Source organism: Fusarium oxysporum, chromosome XII (assembly GCF_013085055.1).
Source record: "Fusarium oxysporum Fo47 chromosome XII, complete sequence".
NCBI classification, from domain to species: domain Eukaryota; kingdom Fungi; phylum Ascomycota; class Sordariomycetes; order Hypocreales; family Nectriaceae; genus Fusarium; species Fusarium oxysporum.
In genome coordinates, this window is record NC_072851.1 from 1,470,075 (window position 1) to 1,484,731 (window position 14,657).

The 14,657-nt window shown below is 49.1% G+C and overlaps 7 protein-coding genes across 7 annotated transcripts; 5 read left to right on the plus strand and 2 right to left on the minus strand.

Moving 5' to 3' along the window:
• Positions 1-527: 527 nt before the first annotated feature.
• Positions 528-842, plus strand: FOBCDRAFT_282451 (uncharacterized protein; the record flags this gene model as incomplete). Its single annotated transcript, XM_059611619.1, has 2 exons — positions 528-635; positions 675-842. 2 exons carry the CDS (start codon positions 528-530, stop codon positions 840-842), a joined length of 276 nt encoding a protein of 91 aa, XP_059468200.1.
• A 42-nt stretch (positions 843-884) lies between these two features.
• FOBCDRAFT_254633 (amino acid permease-domain-containing protein) lies at positions 885-3,334 on the plus strand (the record flags this gene model as incomplete). Its single annotated transcript, XM_059611135.1, has 6 exons — positions 885-1,050; positions 1,117-1,909; positions 2,062-2,295; positions 2,459-2,462; positions 2,604-3,092; positions 3,172-3,334. 6 exons carry the CDS (start codon positions 885-887, stop codon positions 3,301-3,303), a joined length of 1,818 nt encoding a protein of 605 aa, XP_059468201.1. The 3' UTR covers positions 3,304-3,334.
• Positions 3,335-3,870: 536 nt separating this feature from the next.
• On the plus strand, positions 3,871-5,927 carry FOBCDRAFT_254634 (uncharacterized protein; the record flags this gene model as incomplete). Its single annotated transcript, XM_031193821.3, has 2 exons — positions 3,871-4,648; positions 5,038-5,927. 2 exons carry the CDS (start codon positions 3,871-3,873, stop codon positions 5,607-5,609), a joined length of 1,350 nt encoding a protein of 449 aa, XP_031030442.3. The 3' UTR covers positions 5,610-5,927.
• Positions 5,928-5,999: 72 nt separating this feature from the next.
• On the minus strand, positions 6,000-7,087 carry FOBCDRAFT_246056 (uncharacterized protein; the record flags this gene model as incomplete). The annotated part of the gene is made up of 4 exons (XM_059610732.1): positions 6,000-6,104; positions 6,156-6,768; positions 6,838-6,984; positions 7,029-7,087. 4 exons carry the CDS (start codon positions 7,085-7,087, stop codon positions 6,000-6,002), a joined length of 924 nt encoding a protein of 307 aa, XP_059466411.1.
• Positions 7,088-7,348: 261 nt separating this feature from the next.
• On the plus strand, positions 7,349-11,547 carry FOBCDRAFT_246057 (uncharacterized protein; the record flags this gene model as incomplete). The annotated part of the gene is made up of 4 exons (XM_059610733.1): positions 7,349-7,713; positions 7,759-8,946; positions 9,023-9,069; positions 9,356-11,547. 4 exons carry the CDS (start codon positions 7,349-7,351, stop codon positions 11,545-11,547), a joined length of 3,792 nt encoding a protein of 1,263 aa, XP_059466412.1.
• On the minus strand, positions 11,462-12,672 carry FOBCDRAFT_234528 (uncharacterized protein). The gene is made up of 2 exons (XM_031193826.3): positions 12,175-12,672; positions 11,462-12,122 (listed from the first exon to the last, which is right to left on the minus strand). The coding sequence occupies exons 1-2, from the start codon at positions 12,578-12,580 to the stop codon at positions 11,722-11,724; spliced, it is 807 nt and encodes a 268-aa protein (XP_031030447.2). The 5' UTR covers positions 12,581-12,672; the 3' UTR covers positions 11,462-11,721.
• Positions 12,673-13,075: 403 nt separating this feature from the next.
• FOBCDRAFT_234530 (Mss4-like protein) lies at positions 13,076-14,571 on the plus strand. Its single transcript, XM_031193827.3, has one exon. It carries the CDS (start codon positions 13,272-13,274, stop codon positions 14,442-14,444), a length of 1,173 nt encoding a protein of 390 aa, XP_031030448.2. The 5' UTR covers positions 13,076-13,271; the 3' UTR covers positions 14,445-14,571.
• Positions 14,572-14,657: the final 86 nt, after the last annotated feature.

Below are 14,657 nucleotides of genomic sequence, written 5' to 3' on the forward strand. Positions count from 1 at the left end.
GATAGCAACGGCTATCATGATTGACGTTTACTGAAAGACGAAGTCGGTCCTATAGGTTAACCCCTCAAACTGCATCACGACCATGCTAGGTTGTAAGCACGCCATATAGTAGATCACCACTTATTGGACAAACTCTTCCCGCGGGAGATATTACCAGCTCATCGATAAATGAAGCCTATAACGTTTCTCAGATATACCCGCGGGAATGAACTGAGATTTCATTACACATGGTGCAACTCTGTGAACTTAGCACGTATGCGTCTGTCCCTTGAACTTCGCACCAAATTATCAAAGGCGTAACTTTAAGCTTAACCTTAACGGGGATAAAGTAGCTATATTATACAGTCTTTTAGTGAAAAGTCTTCACTTCCAACCTTAACCTTGATGTTATGCAACGATCATGCTGGAGCCACAACGGACGAGCTCCTGGCGACGAGGGAGAATCTGAACGATAAAATGTTCTCGTTTCGCGTTCTACACAAGCCAGACTTCTCAAATTACACGCATTTACATCTTGACAGCCCAGCATGGGACTGCCTTTCAGTCCGAAGTCGCAGGGTACTAGCCAGGCTGTTCCAGAGCACTCACAGTCGGACTCCGAGGCTCCTATCATTCGCGACGGCGATCTCACCCACGTGCGTTAAACAGCTGGAAATAGCGCTTCAAGATATCAGGAGGCTGTCGGTGCTCCCGTCGAAACACGGTCGCCGTTAGGATACCACGTCAACTGGCTGATTATAATCTTCTTGAACCTCAATCACATGGTCGGCACCGGCATCTTCTCCACGCCAGCTACTATCCTACGCCTCATAGGCTCAGTCGGTCTGGCTCTCGTCTACTGAGCCATTGGATTCCTCTTGGCTGTCGCCGGACTCGCTGTCCACATGGAGTTCACCAGTTACTTTCCTAACCGCAGCGGGACCGAGGTTGTATGGCTTGAGCAAGGCTTCCCCCGACCCAAGCACCTTTTCCCCGTCGCCTTCGCTGTTCAATCTGTGCTACTATCATTCAGTAGCAGCAACGCAATTGTCCTCTCCAACTACCTCTGGCGTATTGTTGGTCGTGATCCGGATCCCTGGGAACTCAAGGGCGTTGCTATTGCAGCTTACACGCTAGCTGTCATTACTGTTACCACTCATAACAGGTATTCACTCTGGGCGATCAACATCGTTGGAGCCTTGAAGCTGTTTTTGCTACTCTTCATCTCCATCTCGGGCCTTGTCATCCTTGGAGGTCATTTCGGCAGGATTGAGAACCTGGGCATCAACTTTCGCCATGGCTTTCAAGGCACTACATCGAGCGGTTACAGTCTGTCTCAGGCAATGGTTAACATCACCTTTGCCTTCTCAGGTTGGCAAAATACTTTCAGCATGGCTAATGAGATCAAAAACCCAATACCCACCTTGAAGAGAAATGCGATTGCATCACTGCTCATTTTCTTCTCTCTCTACTTCCTCTGTAACATTGCCTCCTTTGCCGCTGTCCCCAAGGACATCTTTCTAGAGTCGAAAGAGCTAGCCGCTGCCGTCCTCTTTCGTACAGCCTTTGGGTCGTCTGCCGAATCTGCTCTGAACTTTTGTGTCCTCCTGAGCTCCTTTGGTAATCTCCTTGCTGTTCTTATCAGTCAGTCCCGTCAGATTCGCGAGATTGCGCGTCATGGAGTCCTCCCCTGGACAGAATTCTGGGTCTCAACCAAACCCTTCGGGACTCCCATCGGCCCATATCTGCTCAAATGGGGCTTCACCTTCCTGATGATCGTCGCACCTCCAGCAGGTGATGCCTTTCAGTTCGTCGTCTCTCTCAAGACGTACCCAGGCGCCATCTTCCATGCTGCCATGGGTGTTGGTCTTCTACTGATCCGTCGCCGCCGTTCTCGCTCTGGTACGCCCAGATCTGACTTCCGAGCATGGTGGGCTCTTGTTATACTGTACCTCTTAGCTCAGGTCTTTCTGCTCGCCATGCCCTGGATTCCTCCAGAGGGTGGCATTTATGCTGGAGCAGTTAGCTTGTAAGTGCTGGCTTCAGATGTAACTACTATAAGATACTGACAACATTTCGCAGCCTATGGTGTACCTACATGATTGTCGGAATTGGAATCATGGCAACCTGCGGTATTTACTACTACCTCTGGATGAAGGTCCTCCCCCGCTGGGGCAACTACAGCATTCGATCACAAGTTATTTCTGTCGATGACAATGGCGCCAATACACATCGTCTTTTACGGGTGCCTAATTCTAAGGTGTCTGAGTGGGATGCTGCCCATGATGATCTCGGCCGGGATTTACCCCCTCAGCGGTTAATTAGTAGCAACAATAGCAGCTCGGAAAAGTAGCATCAGTAGTCTAGATAGTATAATGAGGAGTCCATGAAATTGCTTATCGATAGTTTTTGCATATGGACTATTTTGTGAGGCCTGTCGATTCCCAGTCAATTCAGGTGGCCCACTTGTCTCAGGCAGCCAAGTAACAAGGCGAGGACAGAACCAACACACCAATGACATGGGGTATGCGGCAGACCAAGAACGAAGAGGCCGCCATAATTTTGCAACTCGTCTTCTTCCATTATTACTTGTTCAGCGTCTCGCACGTAACTCATCTATTTAGTCATATTTTGCGGTCACTACATCCTTCACCAAGACCTTCATGCTCAATCGACAAGAGATGCTACCGCCTCCCCCTCCACCGCCGACTTTTCGAGCCCCAACGACTGGCGACCGCCCAACTCCACAAGCGCCAGTTGTTCTTGAGAACGTTCCAGCTGGAGGCCTGTTACTGGAGTTAATCAAGCATAACGGCGCACCATTCAATGATCACTGGGCATACTTTGTTCAATCTAGCTCGAGCCCTTCTGTTGGTATCGTGTATGAGGCTATTGGCGATGTACGCAGCGGATTCCAACGCCAGATCCGGAGGAATCATGACCAGAATTCTGATCCACCCTCATCCCGAATTCCGCTCCAGTGGATTGAAGGTGTATTTGTCGACGAAGGGTTGATGCTTAATAGTCAAGGGTCCATTCCGGTGTGCATCTTCGAGGAAAGCCTACATAAAGTCAAGGTGCCCGAGAAGACGCTTAATAACACGGCTGAGACTGTACGTATTTAAACTTTGATCACGGCTATCAGAAGGCTCAGAGTGGCAAATCTTTGACTAACGGATTGACTGTTCATAGGAAGCTCCCAAGAAGAGAATCGTACAAAGAAACTGCCAGACATGGATCGTTGAGTCGGCGGACCAACTGGTCGCGGATGGCATTCTCTGTCTAGATGTCGCTACATATCTTCATGCAACGAAGCAGGTCTAAACAGTTGTCAAGATGCTGCATTCGAGTAGCTCAAGTTTGTCAGGTTTGTCATCAGCAAGTCAAACTGGGTGCCATGGAGAACAGTAGATACCAGCCAGAGAGGATTTATAATTCAGAATAGCTTCAAGTCTAGACTAATTCGTTGATCCTCTTACTCCAAGTCGTCATCACTAACCAAATATGCGGGTGGCTGACGTGTGAAGCTGTTGGAATGATTACGTGATGGTCCTTTCTATCAGCAGGATTTCCTCTCCAGAGATGGGAACTCTGACAAGTTGGGCAAGATACATGAGGCTCTCTTTGTAGTGAGACCCTAAGGAGTCCGTTCCACTCGTCCGACGGAATTGAGAAGGGTGGTGACAGTCAGCGCGCGCGAGGTCTGACCACCAGTAAGTGAATGAAGAGAGGCGAAGCAATTACGGCTCAGTCCTTTTTCAATGCCTAAATGACCTTGCCTAAACAGGCACGTACGTGGATTAAGTTAAATGTCTTATTATATATAGGCGATAGATTCAATACCATCATGCAGGTTCAAGATTCTCAACCCTACTGTCACGAGCTAGCATCATGTCTGCGTGTTACAAACATACACTTTTCCTCTGGATCGAAGGCTACTTTCCAAAGCGTATCGCCTATTACCTTCTCTCCAAGGGCATCTGCTCTTCTGTGGAACAGCTATATGATGGAAAGACGAATGAGAGCAATCTGAAAATCGTACCCATTACTTTTACTGGTGATGGCTTCGTTTCTGAGGACCCTGAAGAGCCCTTGCCACCTGGCAACAAAGTGCCCGCACTCCGTCTTGATGATACTGAGAGCGGCAGGTCAATCTGGATCCACGAGACGTGGAGCATTATTAACTACCTCGAAGAAGTATTCGATGGTAACAACTACCGTCAAATGTGGTCTACGAACCCTATCGACAGAGCCATCACTCAAGACGTCCTCAGTTACATCGCCCTCGCCACAGACGCCGGTCGGATCTGGCTCGTCAATTGCGCTCCATACATGGCTGCTTTTTGGAACATTCCCGCCTCTGAGCTCAGTCTCCCCGTTGGACGTCGCGCCCGACGTGAATTCGAAGGGCACTTCAAAACGCTGCAGAATGTGGCTGCTGGCAATCTTACCTCAACGGGCTGGCTTACGCCTGCGGCTGACGGAGGTCCAGGCATGGCTGACGTGATGCTCGCTGCGACGGTGAGACATACGGAGTTGAGCTGGCGTGAGTTTATTTTGGAAGATGAGGAGCTTGGTAGGTTGAGGAAGTGGTATGAGAAGTTTAAGACGGTGGAGTTTTGGTATGAGTTGGAGGAGACGGGGCGGTTCCCTGAGAACGCGAAACGTGGTGAGGGCTCTGTTCGGAAGTAGCCGATCGAAGTAAATGGTGGTTTAGATGTTTTATCTAGGTACATGAACTCATCTTACGGTGCGATCAATTGACTATGCTTTACCGGGTGGAATGTTGTCACAGTCAGGCATTTCAAGACGCACCAAGCGTATCGCGACACGGCATTTATCAATGGCATGCGCTATCCTCCGTTGACCCTCGGGGCCCGAACAAATGATATCAAGATGCTAGGTTTCAGGGCCCACCAAGCGTATTAATTAATGTCAAAGCTTTTACGGCAGTTGAAGGGGGCCATGCATGTCTTTCACCACCAATGCAACGGCCTGTAACTGGCGCGATCCGCAGCTTCCGGCTCTTGAAGAAACGCGCTAGCTCTTCAGCTGTAGCTGCCGTGGTTACTTCAAGACCTGTCCTCCCTTGGGAGCCCTCTCGAGGCTTGGATAACTTCTCAGCTCTCATCAATCGCACCTCAACATCACGCACAGCAACATCAAACACAATGGCCAGAACAACGCTAACTCACATTCCCCTCGCGTACCGCATCCTCTTCCTCTGGTTCGAACCATTTGCCGCGTTCGCAGGCTCCTTCATAATCTGGTTCTCCCCCGAAATGTTTCTCAACACAATGACCCCGACCGCCAAATTTGCACCCGACAATCGCGTTATTTACAATCAGGTCGCAGCGACATACACGCTCTTTGCCTACAACGAAGCGATTCTTCTACGCGCTACCAACGATCTGCGTGTTTGGAGGACTGTCTTGATTGGGATTTTGATATGTGATGCGCTGCATCTGTATGCGAGCTGGCTTGCGATTCCAGACGTGTTTTGGAATCCCGCGGCGTGGAGATGGGAGGATTGGGCCAATTTGGGGAGTCTGTGGGGACAGGGTGCTGTGAGGATCGCGTTTTTGATGGGAGTTGGTTTGCAGGGGAATACTCGTGTCAAGTCCGATTGAGATTCAGAGATGGAAGCGATGAGGCTGAATGCGACGGATTGGAAGTGAGGCACAGTCGTCGGCATTGCAATCTTGGCAATCTGGCCAGACGCTTGGCGATGGAACACCCTTGTCACAGCGGCACAGTCGGCAAATGATGGGCCGAAAAGCGTCGATGTTCACAACCTGAGAGAGCGCGCTATTATCGCTTCAAGCCGATGCATTCATTCCTAGCATTTAAATGCGCCATAGCAATTACTGTGACAAGCAATTCAATGTCAAATTATCTCCTCTACACTATTTTCTTTTATCGTTATCTCGAGTTCCGCAGGAAAAAAGAATCACATCACTGCTTATCAATCGTTGTTCTCCAAGGTAACGAGCTCAAGTATAGACTACAGTGTCTGTAGCTCAAGCCAATGCATACGGCAGAACAAGTACCACGTTCTCCAATGCCGTGAAGTCGCCCCGTTCATTCGATATCTTCAATTTCCACTCAAGATCCAGGTCATTTAGCTTAGTGTTCAACGGAGACAAGGTTTACATCGTAGCATTTCCCAACGGAACTGGATCCCACGATTTGTCCTTACCCAAAGCAGTAACTGAAAACGCCTCTTGGACCAATTTGTTCTTCGTCACCTTGCCGGAAACAACAAGGCTGAGGCCAGTAATGATTATGGTCTTTCCCAGCGCCCAGTAGGGAAATCTGTCTTTGATACCAGATAGGTCAAACTCTTCGATGGTTTTGCTGGCCAGGCCTGACCGGAACGCGTACCATGCGTTACTAAAGTCATTTTTGAGATCAAACATTGCGAAAAGCCCCGGCCTCTCAGAGCTTAACCCTTCGACCCGAGAACGGAAAGTCTTGACAGCTTGGTTGGCTGCATTCCGGAGCAAAGGTCCTCCGTCAACCGCTGTATACCGGACATGCAGAATAACGTCCGAGATAGCGGAGTAGTCGAAAGAACGAACAACCGTGGGGAGCTCAAGGGACCAAGAACCAATTGCACCTGCACCTTCGAACGGCTGGAAGTGGTCGTCCTTGAAGTTGAGCTCGAATACACCAGAGTCTTGAATACCAAAGCTGATGGCAACCGACGTGATAGGTGCGATGTCTGTGCGGAAATGTCCCGACGCCATGCCGTCCCCAGCGTAGTCTTCTCCAGACGCCGCCACGGAGCTAACTCGATCGCGATGCTGAAGCAGACGCAGTGTTGCATTCAGACCAGTATAGGGACCGACGACGCACGGAACAGATAATGAGACTGACTTGATGCGCCGCATGTAATGACCCGGGAAGTCAAAGTCATACAACACCTCAGGAATGTCAAAGGTGACATTACCGTTAGCTCTTAGGTTTAGTAGAGCTTCAGGGTTGAGCTGCCTGAACGAGATACTCTTGACTATCTCATAGTCATACGAAGATCGCTCTAGGTATGCTGCTTCCATACGTCGTAGGTCAGCTTACAGCTACTGTGCTGCGAGGAGTCTTCACTCATGGAAACATTGTTATGACTTTCATTCAGAATTCCTCCTGCACCTGAATATCGTAGTAATGACATCTCTTCATATAGAGTAATGGATCGATTGTCGGCATTGCAATTTCGGTGGATAGACATCCCGGCAGGATTAGACTCACGGCAAACAGTCAGCCACGGACAGGCATCAGCGCTTACGCCCTGCGCTCAGCGCCACTGACCACGGGATTTCTAGCGATGTGATGCGATGCCCTACAAGATCATCATCATGAACCATAAAACATGGACCTCTTCAATTCGCCAACATTCAGCCATCATGTCGAGACTTTGATGCAAAAGAATCGTGTTCCAGGCCTCTCCATCGCAATCGTCCAGGGTGACCAGGTCAAGTCCGCGGGCTATGGCTCTGCTTCAATTGAGGTCCAAGAACCATGCACTCCAGACACGCTGTTCGATATCGCATCTTCCTCCAAATCGCTTACTGCAGCAGCAATCGCTCTCTTGATTCAAGATATCAACTTTCCAGAAGTCCAATATGACTCAATCATGTCTGAACTGCTGCCCGATGACTTTGTCATGTCGGATGAACTGCACACCGATACTGTGACTGTAGACGATCTCTTGGGGCACCATACTGGCATGCCTGGGTAAGACTCACTTGCGCCCGATAAACTTGGCTAACAGCAACGCAGCCACGATGATTCATACATGGGAGTACGCGCTACTGAGCCTGATGATGCGCAATCAATTACACGAAATCTGCGAAACCTTGCTGTCGCTGCACCACCAAGGACACAATACACCTACTGCAACATGATGTACACTGTCTTGACGCATCTCATAGAAGCCAAGAGCGGACAAGAGTTCGGCAAATTCCTACAAGAGCGCATTTTCTGTCCTCTGGGTATGACATCTAGCAGTCTTCAGCCCGAAGGCACCAAAGCTAAAGGTCACGATCGGCGTCTCGCAAAAGGACATATCTGGGATAAGAAGTCCACGTCATATCGCGAGTTCGAGGCGGTAAGCTGTCCAGAAGGCCAAGGAGCAGGGTCGGTCATCTCAAGCGCCAACGATTTCATCAAGTATATCAAAGCGCTGATCGATCGTAACGGGCCGATAAGTGAGGATGTATACCAGGGATTGACACGGCCACGATCTAAGCGAAGTGCCAACCATCGCCAAAGGAAGGCCGGCATTGACCGCCTCTTCTACACAGCGGGCATGGATCTATACTGGCAAGACGAACACAAAGTTCTTGGGCATAGCGGCGATATCACAGGCTTTGGTAGTCGCTTTGTGTTTCTACCGGATCTTAAGTTTGGAGCAGTTGTGATGGGCAATTCTTCGGGGACCAATTCAGTAGCTGCACAACTGTTTCGTGAATTCATCGAGATAGTTATAAAGTCTAATACGAGGTGGCGGCCATTGAGCGCGATATCTAACAGAGATGTGCACACGAAGCCGCCAGAGGTGCGCGAGAAGCCGAAGTCAGAGTCGCAGAGCCACCCAGGTGGAATGGTCAAGACCAACGGTGGCAAAGGAAAGGACCAAAAAGAAGACACTTCAACTATAGTTGGATCGAGTCCTACCTTGCAAAGGAATGTGACTCTTCAAGAATATGCTGGCGACTATTGGAACCCTGGTTATCGCAACATGAAGGTAGAGATCAGAGACAACGGGCTTTTCATCGATGCGACAGATCGCTCAATGGGATTCACGGCTAGACTCAAACACAAACGGGGCCAAACAGTGTATGATGCGCATGTGCGAGATGCATTTGAGACAGGCGATGAAGTTCTGAGGACCGAGTTTATGATAGAGGATGGCAGCGTGGTAAAGATGGGAATGGATCTGGAGTCACTTGTTGGCGACTTGATATGGTTTGACAAAGCTGATAATAAGCAATAGCACCGAAGAATCCATATCGATTGTCACCTTTTAAAGACTCCGGTGTAGCATGAAGGACAGAAACGTGTATCTCAGTCGTCTCGGGCAACCTGACAGCAAGTGCATCGCCATTCGAGTTTTGAGTCCGCGTATAAGTTGCCATATGTTGTCGTCATCGTTTACAACTTCCCCAAACTTTAAAGGCCCAGTAACTTGAAATGGTGCCAACGGCTTCCATTTCTTGTTTTGCTAGCTTGAATCCCAACCCAACCCCGCAGTCTGTATGTCGATCTTGAGTAATTTATAAGCATAACATGGCCATCCAGCCTGACCTTTGGGCTTTTGAGTCTCTAATTGAAGTCTTATTCTGCTTACCCGGAAAAATGACATCTTTCATTGCAGTGCTTTTGGCTGTCTTGTATGCCACGTTCGCGTTTGGCGATTCATGCCCTGTTATCACACAACAGCTCAGCGATCCACCTTATGAGAACTACTTCTACTCTGACTGCAACACCGACGCCCAGGTCGTTGTAACAAGCCCTCTTCCGGATAGTAATCTGTCAATCATCGGTCCACGGCTCATTGTTGCGTGGCCTGCGGGGAACAGCGGTATATGCACCTTCTTCCAACCCCAAGATGAGAAAAATGGAACTCTAGCTATTGAGCTGGTCAATTCGACTCTCGGATCACCACTCGGTGTGATCAACCGTGAAGAAAAAGGATCCGACTATCCCTATGTTGGAGTCGAGGGCGTTCTGTCGTTCAACTCGTCGGCGAACCTCACGGTTGCTATTCTCGGTAGTATCCGCAACATCCGAGACTTCACTGAAGGGCCGAGTATCATCAATCCGGTGATACAGAATGCCACAAATGTCACGAGAGTGAAAAGTGGTGGTGTGCTCATCTCAAGGCTATGGTTGGATAATGTGACGACGACGAACCTGTTGCTGGAGCCATGGCAAAATAAGGATAGCAGCCTGTCAATCTACAATGACACCGTTAGTTTTGGTGCAGGTTTCTACAAATTTTCGGCATCTTTCAATTATCCTCAACTGAAGCAATTATCTCCCCAACAGGTCCTCAACAACCAGTCGCACGCTCTTGCTAAAAAAGAGCAGTCAGAGGTCAGGTCGTTGTCCTTCTTCTCGTATACCGACAAGCTGCTCGCAGGTGGCTGGCGTTTCTTGACGTACTTTGGCCGCGACACCATGATCGCCGCGCTTTTGCTCGAACCCGTCCTCAGTGCAGGGAATAGCTCGGCTCTGGAAGCAGTCATCGGCGCGGTCTTGGAACGGATCAATCGCACCGACGGGTCGGTTTGCCACGAGGAGACCATCGGGGACTACGCAACACTTCTGAACTTACAGAACGGCATTGATTCAACGGCACCAGGGTTCACCTATCCCATGATTGATACAGACTACTTCTTGCCAGTCCTCATGGATCGCTATTTCAGTGCTACACCAAAGCGAGTTAAACCATTGCTCAGCACAAAGGCTGGCGAAGTTGATGTCGAGAATCGGAATCTGACATGGGGCAATTTGAGCTACATCAACGCACAGAAGATTATGAACATCACAGCAGCGTTTGAGAAAGAACAGTCGGTGAAGAACTTGATCCAGCTCAAGGAGGGTGAGCTAGTTGGTCAATGGAGAGACTCAACATATGGTCTTGCCAATGGACGGATACCCTTCGATGTGAACTGCGCTCTCGTCCCAGCGGCACTCTACGCTATTTCCAACTTGGCCAGGGTTGAAGGAGTGTATCCCAATAATTCTGTGACCAGGAGCTGGAGTTCCGTTGCGGCGAAGAGGGCTAAGATCTGGGAGGATCATACCCTGCCGTTGTTCCAGTATAATCTCACTGCTGACACAGCTACTTCGAATCTGAAGGACTACGTCAAGGAAAACACCTTCTACAACGGTCCATCTCATACAGATTCGGTTGCGAATTATTCATCTTCTGGGAAAGTCGTTGACTATGCTCTTGCGATCAACACTACCAAGGATGAGGAGAAGATACGCATCACGCACACTGACACGGCATTCCGTCTGTTTCTTCTCAACTCGACCAACGACGCCCAGCTCACGACCTTCTTGAACGCAACAGCCAACGCCATCCTTCGTCCATTCCCAGCCGGTCTAAGTACTCCTCTGGGCATCATCGTTGCAAACCCAGCACTGGCAGGCAACGAGGTATTTACTGCAAACTTCACCAACGCCGCATATCACGGCACCGTAGTCTGGAGCTGGCAACTCGCTCTCATGGCTAAAGGTCTTGAACGTCAACTTGCACGATGTTCATCATCACAATCCAAGGATGACGATAATGTTCCTGCGTTTTGCAGCAATACCGGGGTGCATACAGCTTTGAAGAGTGCATACAATCGTCTGTGGGATATAATTGAGGACAACAGCGAGAGATTGCAATCTGAGGTCTGGAGCTGGAGTTACAGTTCGAAGAGTGGTTACAAGTTCGCGCCTCTAGGAACGTTGCCGCCTCCGCCGGGACTGAGCTCCGGAACGGAGAGTAATGTTCGGCAGTTGTGGAGTTTGACATTCTTGGCCGTGAAGAGGAACAAGGACTTTGTGTAATTTTCCTACAACCTTGATATATATCGACTACAACGTAATGTTGAATGAGGAAATAGTAATCTATCGTTCTACAAAGGAAATGATGAAGGATTATTACACGTCATGATGAATCATCTCGTGAGATCAAGTCTCGAACAGCAGTAAATACGAACAATCGCCAGTTCGTGCATGAGATCAGAGTTGATCGTATAGAGACTTCCCCGCCACCCAGTCCCTTCGTCTCTGAAACACCAAGACATTCGACTCACTTGTCTCATCGCTGAATCTCGCGCTCGTCCTCGCGTATAACGTGAAACCGTGGCGCTCCAAGATTTCAAGCAACGCCAGCAACTTCAGTTGGGTCTCAGCTCCATCGGATTCCAGTGGTCTCCACGGGTATCCTTTAAACTTGATCTTGGCGCGGTCTGGTGTAACCTCATGTCGTTGTATGTCAATCACGAAAGTCGCCATGATGTCGTTGACAAGATCTGAAGGCGGGAAGTTGAGAATTTTCAGTTTGTCTCCGCCGTGGAAAGACACGTTTATCCATTGGCAGGGAGGGGGGATGTGATTCACTTTGCGGAAGATAAGTGCATCTAACACGTCAGTATATCTCGCCCAGCTTGCAAACATGCCTTGTCTACTCACCTTTCGTCGAGACTCTCTTCGTCACCTCAATAGGCGAATAAATCACCCACCCCAAACTATGCATACCCTCCAGTATCCGAAGCGTCAACATCATCGCTTGCTCGTTACCATTCGGGTCATATCCCCATGCATAGCCTCCTAACTTGAACTCCCGCGACGCCTCTTGCGGATGGACCTTGTCAATGCCGCGGTCCCAATATGTCCTTACAATCTCGTGGACAGCCGCTATTTCGGCCTCGGAGAAGTTGACAAGCCTGATGCGATCAAGTCCATGTCTCGTGATAGATGCGAAGCGACTCTGGAAAGTTGATGGCCCAGCGTTAGACACGGCTTGGCTAAATGGTGGCGGTGCAGCGGATGAGGCTTCGGTGTAGTCGAAGAACGCGGATTTGGTCTTTTCAGACATTTTGGCGGTGATATGTTAGTGAAATCAGATTTGCTACTGAGTACAGGTTCGGATGACTGAGATTTATATATTAAAATAACCTTCCATCAAGGCGATATTTAAAAGGTTATCATTATCTTGGGGGCGGCATCACGTCAGCCACCGAAGTCGGGCGAGGAATCCTCGCAGTAAAGCATCGTGAGGCTGTGCAGGGGCTGTGCAGGAGAAGCCAATAAAGCATCACAAACTACACACGAACCAAAACATAAGACTCTATTTAAAAGGCTCGATGCTTTGCCTGGAGGAAATCGATTCAATCAGGCGGCCAAGCGGAGGCAAGAAAACTTAGGACCTCTATCCTAAGTAATAAAAGACTTAGGTAAAGTTAGCATAATTTAGTATAGATTTAGTAGATCTTGGATTAGGTATTTATGGCATCTTTGTTTAATATCAGAAGTTATCTTGCTCCCTGGGGGCTGCATAGTTATGAGCTACGGCTAAGCCTTGAAGAAATTTGCTGCTACCGTCAAACGACGTCATTGTGCGACAAGAGCGGTTCTGGTCATCATTCACGCCCTTGGGGGCGGGGTACAAAGTTCACGGTCCCTAATGCTGCTACCGTTAACGACTTCACAAAGAACTCTTCAATTGCATATTTTGACTTTTTTCACAAAGCATCCTATCAGTTAGAGTATTTCGAAATACAAACACGATGACTACTGAGGATCAAAATATCACCCTCATGGCCCAGTGCCTCTGCAAAGCGCATATCTTCACCACCAAAGTGCCCCGATCAAAACTCCCTCTACCTGCGTCTATATGCCACTGCACCTCATGCCGAAACGCTACCGGCGCCATGTACAACAGCAACATAGACTGGCCTGGTTCAGCAGATGAGATTCACAACTCTGATCTGAAATCCTACAAATTTACCTCCAACTGCAAAATTTTGTTCTGCGGCTCATGTTCATGTCCGATGTTCTGGGATGCTCACTACAAAGATCAGCCCCAGAACTTTGGCGTTTTCACGGGAGTCTTGAATAATGTTGATGTTGACAACCTCATTAACTTTACGAGGCAAATCTTCGTTGGTGATACGGTCGATGGAGGCGTTTCTCCGTGGCTTCAGAATGTGAATGGTGACAGGGAGAAGCCTCGCAGGTGGATGGAGAGACCTAAGGATGGTGGAGAATTGGACGAAGGTTGGCCAGCCGCCAATCAAGATGCTAGGTCTGAAGTTCCTCCAGTTACAGATATACCTATTCGCTGCCATTGCAAGGGAGTTGATCTTGTCTTCCGTCCCGGCAACGTGGACTTCTCTACCATGGAGGCTGATGCGATTCCGTCGTATATCGAGCCAAAGTCCCATAAACACCTTGCGACACTCGATCCATGCCCCTCATGTCGCTTGTCAGTTGGCGTTGACATAATGAATTGGACATTTGTCATGCCTCAACAGATTGACTTCCCCAAGAAGACCAATGGCTCCAACTTTCCGCGAAATACACATGATCTGAAGAGTGCAGTTGATAATCCCGACCGAGACCCTCGTTATGGCACGCTCGCGATCTATCGAAGCTCGCCTGACGTTCAAAGATATTTCTGCTCGCGCTGCTCTGCGACGGTATTCTACACCGTTGACGATCGTCCAGAGGTTATTGACGTCGCTGTTGCACTGTTACATGCCCCGGAGGGCGCTCGTGCGGAGAGTATTCTCACTTGGCATCTTGGTGCAAAGATGATGGGAGAGTGGGATTTTGAGAGGGGCTGGAGAAAGGACTTGGCCATGTCGGTGAAAGACACGTCAGAAAGGTGGCGGATCGAGAAAGGTTATCACAAAACATGGAGGAGGATTGCCTTTGAGGATGCAGAGAAGAAGGATTAATACGTGACAGTTCCGCATAACAAGAAGTCGAGCCTCTGATGCCTTGATTTCGCCGCCGGACTCCTTGGAAAACACAACTAGAATCAGTCACAGACAGAATTTCTCAAAGCTAGTGATGTTCCCCGAATTTACTTGACCTCTTTGTGCTCAAATTATGCTTTTCCTTGGTGGAGTTGGCTGCAGACTGAGTTCTATATAGCCCCAGGCAGCAAT